Source organism: Entelurus aequoreus, linkage group LG11, assembly GCF_033978785.1.
Source record: "Entelurus aequoreus isolate RoL-2023_Sb linkage group LG11, RoL_Eaeq_v1.1, whole genome shotgun sequence".
NCBI lineage: Eukaryota > Metazoa > Chordata > Actinopteri > Syngnathiformes > Syngnathidae > Entelurus > Entelurus aequoreus.
The window spans coordinates 17451682-17469629 of record NC_084741.1 but is presented as its reverse complement, the minus strand read 5'-3'; the positions used below and the strand labels follow the sequence as shown (position 1 = coordinate 17469629).

Sequence of the window (17948 nt, the reverse complement as noted above, 5' to 3'; positions counted from 1 at the left end):
TATAATATATACGATCTGTTTTCATCGTTCACTTAAAACAACTGTTCAAATGACTCTGTTCGTTCGCGAACGGCACATCGCTATCCGGAAGCGGATGTTGGTGGAGACTGTGCGCGGCTTCATCGGTGGTCCGCATCGTGTTGCAGGTTTGTTTTGTTTTCACACGACAAACTAAAGTACATGTGTCGATATTGACATTCTATGCCATCTCAAAATGTGTTAATACCGTGTTAGTTACTAAGGTATTGTCGTATACGTCAGTGTTATTCGGAAATACTAATTTGTTAGCATTAGCCTAAGCTAGCTAGAACATACTGCTTGTTGACGTCAGAATCCTTTTTTTTTTTGGGCCAAGATTGTTTATCACGCAAATAATTTGACTTGGTAGTGTTCAATGTTTTAAAATTAATATTAACGGTTAACTAAAAATACAAAAAAGTACCTCTTTAACTAATGTGTGCCAGGCTATTGAAAATAGTGCAGTGGTGAATAGAGCCGAGCAAAAACATGATGACGTCATCACGAGTTAGTTTAAATTCACCATAACAGATTAGTTCCAGAGTTGTTTCACAGCATTCATTAGATTGGATAGCCTAGGAAAAGACACGTTGGTTTTTGCGTCAAACCGTTCAAGTTGCTGTCAAAAGAGGAAATGTTACAATAACTATGATTTACTTTTAAAGACATTCAATTCATACATTTAGTCTAGAGCAAACCTGGGCATATTAAGGCCCGGGGGCCACATGCGGCCCGTTTGGCTTTTCAATCTGGCCCGCCAGACATTCCCAAATAATTTTTTTAGATCTTTAGAGGCCTACTGAAATGAGATTTTCTTTTTTAAACGGGGATAGCAGATCCATTCTATGTGTCATACTTGATCATTTCGCAATATTGCCATATTTTTGCTGAAAGGATTTAGTAGAGAACATCGACGATAAAGTTCGCAACTTTTGGTCGCTGATAAAAAAAGCCTTGCCTGTACGTAGTGTGACGTCACAGGTTGAAGAGCTCCTCACATCTGCACATTGTTTTCAATCATGGACGCCAGCAGCGTGAGCGATTCGGACCGGGAAAGCGACGATTACCCCATTAATTTGAGCGAGGATGAAAGATTCGTGGATGAGGAAAGTGAAAGTGAAGGATTAGAGGGCAGTGGAAGCGATTCAGATAGGGAAGATGCTGTGAGAGTCGGGTGGGACCTGATATTCAGCTGGGAATGACTAAAACAGTAAATAAACACAAGACATATATATACTCTATTAGCCACAACACAACCAGGCTTATATTTAATATGCCACAAATTAATTCCGCATAACAAACACCTCCCCCCTCGCGTCCATATAACCCGCCAATACAACTCAAACACCCGCACAACACACTCAATTCCACAGCCCAAAGTACCGTTCACTTCTGCAAAGTTCATACAGCACATATATTTTCCCAAAGTTACGTACGTGACATGCACATAGCGGCACGCACGGACGGGCAGGCGATCAAATGTTTGGAAGAAAGCTGCGTACTCACGGCAGTGCGTCTGCGATCCAACTCAAAGTCCTCCTGGTTGTGTTGCTGTAGCCAGCCGCTAATACACCGATCCCACCTACAGCTTTCTTCTTTGCTGTCTTCATTGTCCATTAAACAAATTGCAAAAGATTCACCAACACAGATGTCCAGAATACTGTGGAATTTTGCGATGAAAACAGAGCTGTTTGTATTGGGACACAATGGTGTCCCAATACTTCCGCAAACTCCGTGACGTCACGCGCAAACGTCATCACACCGAGACGTTTTCAGCCGGATATTTCCCGGGTAATTTAAAATTGCACTTTATAAGTTAACCCGGCCGTATTGGCATGTGTTGCAATGTTAAGATTTCATCATTGATATATAAACTATCAGACTGCGTGGTCGGTAGTAGAGGCTTTCAGTAGGCCTTTGAGATTGAAAGTGTAGCTGCCATTATGATGTGCAGTGATGTTTTTAAATGACCGTAAGAATTAGTTACTATGGTAATCTAAGTCACAGCAGCTCAGACGAGGCACCAAGCAGTGTGGGTGGGGAGCGTTTCCACAGAGTGTTTCCAGAGCGGCCAGCCTGTAATGCGGGTGTCAGGGACAGATGCGGAAGGAGATTTTTACAGCAAAGTTCTAAAGTTTAGTGATATATCAAATATATCAGATTGTATGTGGGTTTATTTTTTACCCTTCGTGTCCATATTTCACTGTTTGTTACATTTTTGTTGAGTTTCGCTTGATTGTAAAATATGTCGATCGAGAGGGGGTGTGACGTTCATATGTTGTCAATATTCAATGTTTTATCGGTCGTAGTTAATATTGTAAATCCCACATTCTTTATTTTCATGTACATTCTGGGTGTCTCGTTCAGTCAAAAATTTTAAAATTTTATGCGGTCTATCGTAATGTTTTTAGCATTCAATCAGACATTATTGTGAGGTTTTGTATTGGTGTTCCTAAAAATGAGATATACCGGCCCCCAGACACATTTTTTTCTCAAAATTTGGCCCCCGAGTCAAAATAATTGACCAGGCCTGGTCTAGAGTGACGTACCTCAACAAATAGCATGATGGTTAAAGGCCTACTGAAACCCACTACTACCGACCACGCAGTCTGATAGTTTATATATCAATGATGAAATCTTTACATTGCAACACATGCCAATACGGCCGGGTTAACTTACAAAGTGCAATTTTAAATTTCCAGCTAAACCTCCGGTTGAAAACGTCTATGTATGATGACGTATGCGCGTGACGTCAATCGTTGAAACGGAAGTATTCGGACACATTGTATCCAATACAAAAAGCTCGGTTTTCATCGCAAAATTCCACAGTATTCTGGACATCTGTGTTGGTGAATCTTTTGCAATTTGTTTAATGAACAATGAAGACTGCAAAGAAGAAAGCTGTTGGTGGGATCGGTGTATTAGCGACTGGCTGCAGCAACACAACCAGGAGGACTTTGACTTGGATAACAGACGCGCTATCCGACGCTAGCCGCCGACCGCATTGATGATCGGGTGAAGTCGTTCGTTGCTCCGTCGATCGCTGGAACGCAGGTGAGCACGGGTGTTGATGAGCAGATGAGGGCTGGCTGGCGTAGGTGGATAGCTAATGTTTTTAGCATAGCTCTGTGAGGTCCCGTTTAAGGCTGCAGCTAACGATTATTTTTCTATCGATTAATCTATAGATTATTTTTTCGATTAATTGGTTAATCTATAGATTATTTTTCCTTTTACCGATTATTTTTTATTCAAAATGAAGATGAAAAAATAAATGTAGGACCTTTTTTTCAAAAGGCATGGCTTTTATTTACAAAAAAAAAGAAGTATGGCCACTCAGTCAACATTGACAACAACATGACTAAATATTCTGTAACAATGTAAACATTTAAAACTTTTAACATTTAACAAAATTAAAAGTAGCTTATTTGCTTTTTAATGTGCAAATAAAAAAGTCAACATCCAGTGCAAATCTTAATATTATGCAATAGTATAAGCATTTCAAAAGTAAAAGTATTGCTTATTTTGCTTTAAAATGTGCAAAAATAAAGATAAACATCCAATACAAAAAAGTGCAAAACAAAATATTCTGTAACAACAGTGTAAACATTTCAACAAAAGTGAAAGTATTGCTTATTTGCTAAAATGTGCAAAAATAAAGATAAACATCCAATACAAAAAAGTGCCAATCTAAATATTCTGGAGCACTGTAAACATTAAGTATTGCTTTTAAAATGTGCAAAATAAACATCCAGTCCAACACAGTACACAATAACCAATTCTACTCATTCCAGTGAGTGACTAACAGTTGTAATGAAGAAAGGTTAGCATGTGTACATGCTCTGCTTCTTTTCTTGTTTACAATATTCCCAGCAGCTGAAAATAGGCGCTCAGACGGGGTCGATGTGGCTGGAATTGAGAGGTAATTAGCCTTCACCTCAAGCCAGGACTGCGAGTGAGCTGAGCTGCAGTTTATATTTCTAGAAGGTCAACGGGCTATAGTGATGTTACTAGTAGTTGACTGGGAGGTGTTTATTATCATTTGGGGAGAGTCCGCTGCCTGATGCTCACCTGCTAAACACCTATCTGCTCCACGCTGAAGCGCTGACTACATGCGCTCTGAATACACACTGCTGATTGGCTGATAATGCTTCGTGTGTACCAATCAGATGGTTGTGTGGGTGGGACAATGCTGCGTGTGTACCAATCAGATGGTTGTGTGGGTGGGACAATGCTGCGTGCTGAGACAGAGGCAGAGGAGAGAAGCAGCTTGTTAAGACTTTAGCAGCTAAAGTTAGCTTTAGCTTAGAAACTCGTTCGGTACACCCCCGTACCGAACCGAAAGCCCCGTACCGAAACGGTTCAATACAAAACACGTACCGTTACACCCCTAGCAGATACAAATGACACATTCATGTTTTTGTGTAATGATGACAACGTATGCTCGCGCGGACGATTGACTAGTTGATGGTTTTCTTTTCAAATGTTCGTTCATAGCCGTTGTGCTGCTATGATAGGCCATTTCCGCTCGACACAGTGTGCATACAACAACATTATTAGGCCGTTTATTGAAATACTCCCACACTTTTGACCACTTTTGGCATGCTTTTCCCCCCTCGCTCGCACCGCTCGCATCGTCTGCTTTGATCTTCTGCTTTGCGCTTCGCCATGACGGTAGTGTGACGTAAATATGCGACGCGTCGACGCACAAAAACGGCGTCGACGTATTTACGTAACCGATGACGTCGACTACGTCGACGCGTCGTTTCAGCCTTAGTCCCGTTGCTAAGTTAGCTTCAATGGCGTCGTTAGCAACAGCATTGTTAAGCTTGGCCAGGCTGGAAAGCATTAACCGTGTAGTTACATGTCCATGGTTTAATACTATTGTTGATTTTCTGTCTATCCTTCCAGTCAGGGGTTTATTTCTTTTGTTTCTATCTGCAGTTAAGCCCAAAGCTATCACGTTAGCTCCGTAGCTAAAGTGCTTCGCCGATGTATTGTCGTGGAGATAAAAGTCACTGAATGTCCATTTCGCGTTCTCGGCTCTCATTTTCAAGAGGATATAGTACCAGAGGTGGTTTAAAATACAAATATGTGATCCACAATAGAAAAAGGAGAGAGTGTGGAATCCAATGAGCCAGCTTGTACCTAAGTTACAGTCAGAGCGAAAAAAGATGCATCCTGCACTGCACTCTAGTCCTTCACTCTCACGTTCCTCATCCACGAATCTTTCATCCTGGCTCAAATTAATAAATAAATAAATGATAAATGGGTTATACTTGTATAGCGCTTTTCTACCTTCAAGGTACTCAAAGCGCTTTGACAGTATTTCCACATTCACCCATTCACACACACATTCACACACTGATGGCGGGAGCTGCCATGCAAGGCGCTAACCAGCAGCCATCAGGAGCAAGGGTGAAGTGTCTTGCCCAAGGACACAACGGACGTGACTAGGATGGTAGAAGGTGGGGATAATAATGGGGTAATCGTCGCTTTCTCGGTCCAAATCGCTCTCGCTGCTGGTGTAAACAATGGGGAAATGTGAGGAGCCTTTCAACCTGTGACGTCACGCTACTTCCGGTGCAGGCAAGGCTTTTTTTATCAGCGACCAAAAGTTGCGAACTTTATCGATGTTCTCTACTAAATCCTTTCAGCAAAAATATGGCAATATCGCGAAATGATCAAGTATGACACATAGAATGAATCTGCTATCCCCGTTTAAATAAAAAAATGTATTTTCAGTAGGCCTTAAACAGTCAATATGATGTGCTGCATTACACTTTTTTTTTTAATTGAACATAGTAGGATAGTATTGCCAAATGCAGGCATGTGAATTGTCTGCGGAAACGCGAGAATCCGCGTTTTTAAACATTAATTTCCACGTCAAAACATAAATGAATGAAATATTGTAGCGTGTAAGGATGAGAGTCGAAGGAGAAGTGTCAAAAGATGGAGCTAACTTTGTTTTCTCTATTTGTGTCCCGCGAAAAACCATCTGACCGTAACTCTAACAATAAAAGTTCCGTGGGTGAATTATGTAAACCCATTAGGATTGCAAAGGGGTGGAAAGTAACAGTAAAGTAAAATAATGACCATTTTTTGATTATTCAAAGTTGGGCACTGTCCTTGGGAATACATGGGGAATTACAATAATTATATATTATTGGGCACTTGTCTATATGGTGCTGCATCTTTATGGTATTTTTGACGTAGCTGTTTGCACAGTATTTGCAAATGTACACAGCCTTTCCGCCTACATTGGTTGGGGTGAAATGTCTCCACACATCAGGTGGTGTACGTGGCATTATTCTGTTTGTATTAATGTATTCTTGTAAAACCCTAATGCAATGCCACACACAGATATAAATAGTCAGCTAAACAACTGGAGTAGTCTTTAAAAATATTTTACTGATGGACAAATGAATAGAAATGGGCTAGATGAATAAATGAACACAATCAGCATGCTAAATGAAACTATAACCTACATTCTTGTATGCCAACAGAATGGCTCGCAGAACAGAAGGCAGAGGAAACTACACGTTTTGATTTAGCATTTGCCAGTTGAACTTTACAGATCACAAAAAAGGTAAATTCGGATCGCTAACGTTGTTAGCATAAATGAATGGGATTTAACATAGAGAAAATTAGCATCACGGCTAACGTAGAAATATTTTCGGTTCATTATGAGACTGTGTGGTGGTACATAAACCTAGCTAGCTAGAGATATTGGCCCCAAAATCATTTAACAAGTACAGAAACAGCTAGCTAGCTTGAGTGGAAGTCTGCTGGAGTAGTCCACAGTCATACAGTAACAACAAGCAATTACACCTCTATTAAACTTAAATACCATAGATCAAACATATTTACCCCAGTAATATAATCAACACTTACCTGACTGGATTAAGTCCCTGGGGTCAAATACTAGTGTGGCCTGTAGTGTGTAGCATGCTGGGAATGATCTGTGCATGTGATGGAAGAATGCACTGTACATGTGATGGAGGAATGCACAGTGCAGGGTTGAAATGCTACTGAATTTGCATTAAATCAGGTTGTTTTAGCTAGTAGTCATGCTGGAAGATTTAGCATGTTGCATTCAATTTTTATTCCCATTAAATTCCTGATTATTCCCGTTAATTCCCATGGAAACTTTCCAACTTTGAATATTCCCGGAATTTTGCAACCCTAAAACCCATTACTAGTGTTGTCCCAATACCAATATTTTAGTACCGGTACCAAAATGTTACACGAGTGACGTAGCTCGCCCAAAGCTGTCGAAAAAAAAATCACATTCATGTCGCATTGTACATTTGAAAAGATCAGATTCCCATCGGATTCAGGACTACCTCCTGATGTGGCCTGAGTCAGATTTGAAGCACTTTGGAGCGTTCAGACTGGCGCCCCAAAAAATCAGATCTGTGTCACTTGAGGGCAAAATAAAATCCAGCAGTGTAAACGGGGCCAAAGAGTGACACCTCTGAGGAGGGCTGCAGAAGCAAGATAGCCGAAACTTGTCAGGTACAAAACTTTACATTACTAGCCTATATAAATCAACCATTTATAAACAAATCTTAGGGTACCGTACATTAAACATATGTTTCCTATTGCAATAAGAGAAAATTTTTGTTGTTAAATAAAAATAGTGAACATACAAGACAACTTGTCTTTTAGTAGTAAGTAAGCAAACAAAGGCTCCTAATTTAGTCTGCTGACATATGCAGTAACATATTGTGTCATTTATCATTCTATTATTTTGTCTACATTATTAAGGACAGGCTGTAAACATGGATTATTAATCTACTTGCTCATTAACTGTTAATATCTGGTTACTTTCTCTTTTAACATGTTTTATGTACACTTATTTTTAAATGTTATAATCACTTATTATTCTGTTGTTCGGATACTTTACATTAGTTTTGGATGATACCAGAAATATAGGTATCGATTCGATACCAAGTAGTTACAGGATCATACATTGGTCATTTTCCAAAGTCTTCATGTCTCCAGGGACATATTTCCTGAGTTTATAAACATATGAATTTTAAAAAAAGGAAAAAATATTTTGTGACGATAAAAAATATTGATGTAATTATAGTAGTATCGACTAGATACGCTATTGTACTTGGTATTACAGTGGATGTCAGGTGTAGATCCATCCAGGGCATTTGTTTACATTCAGGGTGCTAGCTTGCTGTTAGCGGTGAGCTGTAGTATCCTCCTACGGTGTGTAGTGAAGCATGTTTAGCTATTCTTGGTCCTCCAGGGATGATACTTGTAGGAAACTTACTTTATTTGTCGCCATGGAGACAAGGATTAGTGATTGTTCGCAGCTAGCTAGCTAGCCATGTCTTAAAGCACCTCTTCCTGAGGACGTTTCAGTGTTATAACTTCACTTTCTACTTTCGTGCTAATCATATTTGGATGATTACAATATCAATGAAAACAATCGTGATTATTATTTTTGCCCTTATCGTCCACCCGATTGCAGGAAATGTAGTCTTGATTTTAAAATGTTCTTTCGGGGCTGGCGTGGCAGCAAAAAATCTTCCTCTTTATTTCTCAAAGGGTGCATTGTGTGGAGAAACGTGTAAAGTAGGGTCTGATGTAGGGCTGGGCGATATGGCCTTTTATTAAAATCTCAATATTTTTAAGCCATGTCACGATACACCATATATATCTGGATATTTTGCCTTAGCCTTGAATGAACACTTGATGCATATAATCACAGCAGTATGATGATTATATGTGTCTACATTAAAACATTCTTGTTCATACTGCATTAATATATGCTCATTTTAAACTTTCATGCAGAGTGGGAAACCACAACTAAGTCAAATGACCAAAAGTGTATTTATTAAACAGTTATTAAGCAGTGGCACAAACATTCATGTCATTTCAAAACAGAAAGTGCAAGATTGTCAGAGACATTTTAAAACAAGCTGTTAGTGCACTTTTGTGCATGATGTCACTAAGATGACTTATCAAAACAACACTAAATTAAAGTGCACTTTTTGTACAGAACGCCAATACAATAGTTTAAAACAAATAAAGTGCACTTTTGTGCATGATGTCACACAAGATATTTCAATAAGTGTCAAATAAAAATGAGCTGCATAATAGGAAATCAAATAGTGTATGTCCTTCGCTATGTGGTAGGTTCCTGCGGACGTTATCTCCTTCTGTTGTTGACAAATTTTTTCATACGGTGTTGATGTGGAAATGGTTGCTTCTGCATTTTGTGGGTGTGGCACCGAACGGAGATGTTGACATGCAGAGTTTCAAGCACTCTTCATTCTCTAGCGGGTGACTTTTCAAATGATGCTACAAATTAGCAGTAGGCGCTACTTTTTGTAGCAACGCTTTTGCCGCATACTTGTTCGACATCTTCCCGCTTGAAGCCAAACCACCGCCAGACTATGGACCCCGTGCTGTTTTTCTTAGGAATTAATTCTTCCTTCATTTGTTACCACACCGCTAGCATCACAGCTAACTTTACCATGTCGCTACCTATCTGTTCTGCGAGGGCGTATGACGTTGCGACAGTATGTGACGTATGTAAGAAGGTGTGCTTGTTTTATGTCTGTGTGAGAAGGAGATACAAGAAAGAGTGAGAAAAGCCTGCAGTGTAATGCCCGCAGCTAAAAGCAACTGCGTGAGGACGTATACTCGAATATCACGATATACCGTATTTTTCAGAGTATAAGTCGCTCCGGAGTATAAGTCGCACCTGCCGAAAATGCATAATAAAGAAGGAAAAGAACATGGAGTATAAGTCGCGTTTTTTGGGGAAATGTATTTGATAAAACCCAACACCAAAAATAGACATTTGAAAGGCAATTTAAAATAAATAAATAAAGAATAGTGAACAACAGGCTGAATAATTGTACGTTATATGAGGCATAAATAACCAACTGAGAACGTGCCTGGTATGTTAACGTAACATATTATGGTAAGAGTCATTCAAATAACTATAACATATAGAACATGCTATACGTTTACCAAACAATCTGTCACTCCTAATCGCTAAATCCCATGAAATCTTATACGTCTAGTCTTTTACGTGAATGAGCTAAATAATATTATTTGATATTTTACGATAATGTGTTTATAATTTCACACATAAGTAGGGCTGCAACAACTAATCGATTAAATCGATTAAAATCAATTATAAAAATAGTTGGCGATTAATTTAGTCATCGATACGTTGGATCTATGCTATGCGCATGCCCAGAGGCTACTTATTTATAAAAAATGTAATTTATTTTAAAAAAATATTTTTTATAAACCTTTATTTATAAACTGCAACATTTACAAACAGCTGAGAAACAATAATCAAAATAAGTATGGTGCCAGTATGCTGTGTTTTTTCAATAAAATACTGGAAAGGATAGAAATGTAGTTTGTCTCTTTTATCTGATTATTAATCGATAAATCGAAGTAATAATCGACAGATTAATCGATTATCAAATTAGTTGTTAGTTGCAGCCCTACACATAAGTCGCTCCTGAGTATGAGTCGCACCACCGGCCAAACTATGAAAAAAACCGGCGACTTATAGTCCGAAAAATACGGTACTCGAATATCACAATATAGTCATTTTCTATATCGCACAGAGACAAACCTGCCCAGCCCTATATCCTATACTGTACATATATTATGTAAATATTACGTATATATGTTATATTTTATATTGCTTTTAGTCTATTTTATACCTGCATTGTCCTTTCCATCTTTTCCATCATTTGTAACTGAGCTACTGTGTGGAACAATTTTCCTTGTGGATCATTAAAGTTTGTCTAAGTCTAAGTCTCAAAGGGTGCATTGTGTGGAGAAACGTGTAAAGTCGGGTCCGATGGTGGAAATCAGAGCGTTTGATTTGTAATGAGTTTACAGGAAAGTCAAAATGTAAACCTCACACTCTCTGGAATATGGCATTTGGAATAGTACACCCTGTTGAATGTGAATTCTCAAGAAAACATTTGACCCGTTTTTAACTTTAAGACTCCATTCATTGCTGCATTACAGATCTCCATGGGAGCAATACAGCTGAAGTTTGACCACTCGGAGGAGCTTTGATTGCACCTGGGCAAGCATCGCACTTCAATACTCGTGGTAAAGATGTCCGACCTTCTCTTGAACATGTCCTTTTCTGAAGACTCTACTGTGCCTTCAAGAAAAACAAAGAAAAGCGGGTTCCGTGTGAAACGGAACGTCAAAAATGGGAGTAAGTTCGCCAGACGGCAAAATAGGTGGTCCCAAGAGACGCTAAGGCCCAACCAGGAGTATTTTCAGGGAGCCCGCTTAAACAAGCCTTCACAAAGCGCACAGGCAGAAGCGCTGATCAGGAGACACATGGAGAATAATCACTTCAGAAAAGGTGCTAACAAAAATAATGCATTCCCAAAGCAAAAGTTCACATCCGCCGGGCGTCCGTCGTGTCACCCGTCCTCGAGCCGTCGGCCTTGTTCGGGCGTGCCCAGCAAGTGCGTCGCCATCGACTGCGAGATGGTCGGCGCCGGCGCCAAGGGACACCTCAGCCTGCTGGCACGCTGCAGCGTGGTGTCCTACGACGGCGACGTGATGTACGACAAGTTCATCAAGCCCGCCATGGCCGTCACCAACTACCGCACGCGCTGGAGCGGCATCCGAGCCCGTGACCTCATCAACGCTACGCCCTTCCACCAAGCCCGAAAAGAGGTGAGAGGAACACTTCAATAACGTCATTAAATCAATACACCAAAAATGTTCTTCAGTCATGTACGATATGAGCAGTCTTTCCTAAAGTTTTTCATAAAATTAAGAAATACGGTAGGTTAACTACAGTATTTTCCGGACTATACGGCGTACTGCCGATGAATGGTCTATATTTTGATCTTTTTTCACATATAAGGCGCACCAGATTATAGGGCGCATTAAAGGAGTCATTTTAATTTTTTTCTAAATATACTAGATATATATATATATATAGACTTCCTTGTGGTCTACATAACATGTAATGGTGGTTCTTTGGTCAAAATGTTGCATAGATGATGTTCTACAGATCATCTTCAAGCCGCTTTCTGACAGTCTGTTCCAGATGCGCCGTTTTGTGGGCGGTCTTATTTACGTGGCTCACCTTCGACGGCGTCTTCTCCCCGTCATCTTTGTTGTAGCGGTGTAGCGTGCAAGGACGGGAGTGGAAGAAGTTTCAAAAGATGGCGCTAACTGTTTTAATGACATTCAGACTTTACTTCAATCAATAACGGAGCAGCATCTCCTCATCCGGAAACAACAACAACACCGGAAATGTGTCCCGTGAAAAAACGTCCGTCCGGAACTCTCTGATAACTAAAGTTCCTTGGGCGAATAATGTAAAGTCACTACACCGGTATGTTTTAGCGCTTTCATGGCGAGTTTACTGACAGATATAAGTAAGAACTTTACAATACTTTATATTAGAAATGGCAACAGTGGAGGATGAATGTCCCAAAACAAGAAGATAGAGAAAAAGAAGAAGCTTATCGACTACGGCTGTCACAAGTTGTTGGTGACGAACCCCAAGATGCAGAGAAGGCAGGCTTGATGCAGGAAAACATGATTTAATGTTCAAAATAAGAAGGTAAAACACAAACCAGGAACTAGGCGACAGGAAACAGGACACCAGGAAACAGGAACTAGGAACAAAAAGACAGCACACTGCAAACAGCTACCGGATACAAGTACAGCTTCAACGACGACAAGTAGTAATGGCAACGACATCGACAAGTATTAGCTCTAACGACAATACTCCAGCCCAGACTGGATGGCAAGACAGGTTTAAAAAGCAGCTGGCCGATTGACACCAGGTGTGGCCAGGTGCCAATCAGCCACAGCTGAGGGAAAACAGCACTCAGGGAGAAAAGCATGAAATAACCAAAATAAGAGCGCTGACAGGAAATAAAGACAGAGGAAAAACCAAACCATAACTAAACTGTTAGCGACAAACCTGACAACGGCAAAGACACATACTACAAAAGCGGACGCGCGCAATTTTTCAGGATTTATGCAGATCCCAAATAAAGATCAGCAGGTACGAGAAGGTAAGAAAAGTTGCATTTGCATAATATTGCGAAACAAAACCCCAGATAATATGTCTTACCTTATACACACACCATAACAATACTCCTATGTTGAAGCACATCAAGCGGTGTGGCTTCATAGCTTACCAAAGTTGTACTAAAACATTTTGATAGATTTTTGAGCGCCGTGTGTAATGTTCTATATTTTCAATGCAACATATAAAATGTTGGTGTTGTTTACTTGAGTCATATTGCCATCATAGTGCAGCCTACACGCATCTTATGTTTGACTGCCATCTACTGGTCACACTTATCATTACACCATGTACCAAATAAAATTGCTTTGAGGTCGGTAAGCAAAACCAGAATTATTCCGTACATTAGGCGCACCATGTTATAAGGCGCACTGTCGAGTTTTGAGGGGAAAATAAGGATTTTAAGTGCGCCTCAAAAAATCAGAAATTTAGATGCAAGCTGATGTAATCCCATACTTTTGTTGATATCGTGTCGATATCTGATATCAATATTGGACGAAGACACCCCAAATAACTATTGTTTAGTTACACAGAATCAAAATAGGTGACTTCCTGTTCAGTGCAAAATTAGCTGAAAATCTCCCACCCTGTTAATTATTTTTATCTTGTTAGCTGCCAGCAGAAAATCAGCACAGTAGTCCTGTTAGAAAAGAGTAGTGTTGTACCATTACCAAAATTCTGGTATGTAGTGGTGCCAAAATGTATTTCGATACTTTTCAAAATAAATGGCACCACAAAAAATGGCATTCTTGGTTTTATTTTAACATAAAATCTTATGATACATCAAACATACTTTTTGTTTTGCAATCAACTAACAATTTTGGCAGTAAATAATAGGGTTGTCCCGATCCGATATTTGGATCGGATCGGCCGCCGATATTTGCCAAAAAATGCGTATCGGCAAGGCATGAGAAAATGCCGATCCAGATCCAGTTTAAAAAAAAATTTCGGTCCGTGTTTTCCAACGCACTGATTTAAATAATACATTCCACTTTTCTGCTGCTCCCTAATTTCCTTTCCGCATTTTCCAGCACACCTTCAACACAGCCACAGGTCTGTGTCCTAATCGTTAAGACGGCCATGTGAATTAAAAGTTACGGGTAAAAATGTCAGCTGTCTCTGTGCGATATAGAAAATGACTATATGGTGATATTCGAGTATACGTTCTCACGCAGTTGCTTTTAGCTGCTGGCATTACACTACAGCTCTCCTCGCTCTTTCCTGTGTCTCCTTCTCACAGACAGCAAGCGCAGCTTCTACACACGTCACATACTGTCACGTCATACGTCACATACGTATACGCCCTCGCGCAGCAAAGAGGTAGCAGCATGGCTAACGTTAGCTGTGATGCTAGCGAAGCGGTGCGAGTGGTAATACGAATGAAGGAAGAATTAATTCCCCCAAAAACAGCAGGGGGTCCATCGTCTGGCGGTGGTTTGGCTTCAAGTGGGAATATGTCGAGCAGACAACCGCAATTTGTCAAGTGTGGAGCAAAAGCGTTGCTATAAAAAGTAGCATTACTGCTAATATGTAGCATCATTTGAAAAGTCCCCTGCTAGAGAATGAAAAGTGCTTACTCCATTCGGTGCCGCACGCCCACACCATCAAAATGCAGAGGCAAACATTTCCAGATCAACACCGTATGACAAAAATAGTGATTTTTTTAGTTGTGATTTCCTTCTCTGCATGAAAGTTTAAAAGTAGCATATATTAATGCAGTATGAAGAAGAATGTTTTAATGTAGACACATAGAATCATCATACTGCTGTGATTATATGCATCTTGTGTTCATTCAAGGCTAAGGCAAAATATCCACATATATATCGTGTATCGCGATATGGCCTTAAAATATTGCGATATTAAAAAAAGGCCATATCACCCAGCTCTAGTTCAATGATTCCATTCAGTGTTTCCCATAAACTGCCAAGATACCTGTGGTGGTGGGGGCGTGGCTATGGGCGTGGTCACCATGACATCATCGAGTAATTTGCATAATTTACTACAATGATATGATTTTCTCTAAAAAGGCTCAAAAATGTATACTTACTAATTAATAATAACAGTTTTGTTTTAAACGTCCATCCATCCATCCATTTTACAATATAATTACAACACTTTATGTACATATCTATATACAGATTTGAACAATAAGTTATTCACTGAAATATATTTATTAATTGTGGTTCTTACAAAAAATATATCTTATCAAATATAAAAGCTAAAATGTCTCTTAAAGCTCTGCCCCTTTAATTAGTGCATACTAAATCATTTAACTTTAGCCTACTACTACAACCATATTATTTACCAGCAACATAAAGTGAAACAGAGTTACACAGTCAGTAACAAATAAACAGAAAACAGTAGTGGTCAAATACAAATAAGGCAACAAGAGAAGTATCCTACACTTCTCTTTTGTAAAGTAAATCTGAACAGCCTATATGGGCATCTACATCAACTATATGATTTGCCTGAGAAGCTGGACAGGACAAAAAAATATATATACATATATATATATATATTTTTATTTTTATTTTTTTATTTGTGGCGGACGTAATTCTTTTGTGGCGGGCCGCCACAAATAAATGAATGTGTGGGAAACACTGCCATTTGTGTTTGTCATGTATAATTTTGTCTATTTTGTGTTTATCCTTGAATAAACAGGTCAGTTTCTTGTTACCAACCATTGTGTATTATTCAAACTCACCTAATTCAGCTGGCTAGTTGTTATCAAGAGTACTAAAACCCTTTTCAACATGAATCTGACAACTAAGTAGGCTAAATAACTTTAAACTTTAATATATGCTCGGATAGGCCAGTATCTGTATCGGATCGAAAGTGCAAAAACAACATCGGTATCGGATCGGAAGTGCAAAAACCTGGATCGGGACATCCCTAGTAAATAACATACATTTCAATGGTCAAATGAAGGACAGAATCTGACATTGATTATTTGTCGTCTAAAAGCATGTTGTTCCAAGGTTAAATTTGAATTGCTCAACGGCCGGACCTAATTCAACAAGTTCTCAACAGTGTTTCAATGTCTTGTGTGTCTATTCACTACAATATCGCATGAAACAGAAGAACCAGAATACAAATATGCACAAAATGGGGGGAAAGCATTTTCACAAACGCAATAATTTCAAATGTGTCAGCTAGAATTCTGTTGTAATTTGATAATAGAAATGAATGGAAGAAATTCCCTCAATTTCGCATCTCTCCTTTGGCGTTTGTTAGATACTGAAGCTTCTCGAGGGCAAGGTGGTGATCGGCCACGCCATCCACAACGACTTCAAATGCCTTCAATACTCGCACCCGACTGCCCTGACCAGGGACACGTCCTGCAGTCCGGCGCTCAACCTGAAGGCGGGCTTCAAGGAGAAGGACATCGTCTCCCTGAAGAGGCTCACCAAGGCCCTTTTTGACCGCGACATCCAGGTAGGAGACGGTTTGCTTGTTTGAACGCGCCAGAAGTACGAGCGCAATGACCGACGTGACGTTGACATGTCCTCAGGTGGGGAGGATGGGCCACTCCTCGGTGGAGGACGCTCAAGCCACCATGGAGCTCTACAAAGCAGTGGAGGACGAGTGGGAGCAGAGGCTGGCCCCACGCAAGCCGTGAGCAGCAGAGGCAGCCGATGAACTCGTGCAGGTGTCATAACGTTACCGCAGTCCGTGGCGGCCAAATGCTTCCTTACCTGAGCGCAGGTAAACCTCAAGCAACATCTGGCGCCAGCGTTACCTCGGACAACCGCGGGGAAGAAAAAGGACTTGATTTAGGACAAAAGTATACATGAGCAGCTCTCGATGCTTCTGCTTGTTTATTTGCACCCGTCTTTTATGCGTTTTTAATGTTCTCACTTGTGTGGGGAAAAACAGTTGTTAGAAACTGTTGAGGCCGCGATAATTAACAATCCAAAAATAATGTAATTGGAAGAAAAAAAAATGTTAATATGTTATTAAAAACTGAATGCAGTGTTCCCTCGTCACCTCGGGATTCATTTACTGCGGTCTCAGTGCATAAAATGTGTATATCTTATTTTATTCATGTTGCATCATTGTATTCAGTGTTTCCCATAAACTGCCAAGATACCTGTGGCGGTGGGGGCGTGGCTATGGGCGTGGTCATCATTACATCATTGAGTAATTTGCATAATTTACTACAATGATATGATTTTCTCTAAAAAGGCTCAAAAAATGTATACTTACTAATTAATAATAGTTTTGTTTTAAACGTCCTTCCATCCATCCATCCATCCATTTTACAATATAATTACAACACTTTATGTACATATTTATATACAGATTTGAACAATAAGTTATTCACTGAAATATATTTATTAATTGTGGTTCTTACAAAAAATATATCTTATAAAATATAAAAGCTAAAATATCTCTTAAAGGCCTACTGAAACCCACTACTACCGACCACGCAGTCTGATAGTTTATATATCAATGATGAAATCTTAACATTGCAACACATGCCAATACGGCCGGGTTAACTTATAAAGTGACATTTAAAATTTCCCGGGAATTATCCGGCTGAAACGTCGCGGTATGATGACGTATGCGCGTGACGTAGTCAGTTTAACGGAAGTTATGGTACCCCGTAGAATCCTATACAAAAAGCTCTGTTTTCATTTCATAATTCCACAGTATTCTGGACATCTTTTGCAATTTGTTTAATGAACAATGAAGGCTGCAAAGAAGACAGTTGTAGGTGGGATCGGTGTATTAGCAGCGGACTACAGCAACACAACCAGGAGGACTTTGTTGGAGAGCAGACGCGCTAGCCGGCGACCTCACCTTGACTTCCTACGTCTCCGGGCCGCCAAACGCATCGGGTGAAGTCCTTCGTTCTTCC

At 39.9% G+C, this 17948-nt stretch overlaps 1 protein-coding gene across 2 annotated transcripts; it reads left to right on the top strand.

Moving 5' to 3' along the window:
* The first annotated feature begins 31 nt into the window (after window positions 1-31).
* isg20l2 (interferon stimulated exonuclease gene 20-like 2) lies at window positions 32-17088 on the top strand. Of its 2 annotated transcripts, XM_062064138.1 has the most exons (5): window positions 73-146; window positions 6522-6604; window positions 11041-11712; window positions 16322-16522; window positions 16599-17088. In XM_062064138.1, the coding sequence occupies exons 3-5, from the start codon at window positions 11134-11136 to the stop codon at window positions 16704-16706; spliced, it is 888 nt and encodes a 295-aa protein (XP_061920122.1). In that variant the 5' UTR covers window positions 73-146; window positions 6522-6604; window positions 11041-11133; the 3' UTR covers window positions 16707-17088. The 2 variants fall into 2 exon arrangements, with proteins under 2 accessions (XP_061920123.1, XP_061920122.1); XM_062064139.1 differs by lacking the exon at window positions 6522-6604 and having other exon boundaries at window positions 32-146.
* Window positions 17089-17948: the final 860 nt, after the last annotated feature.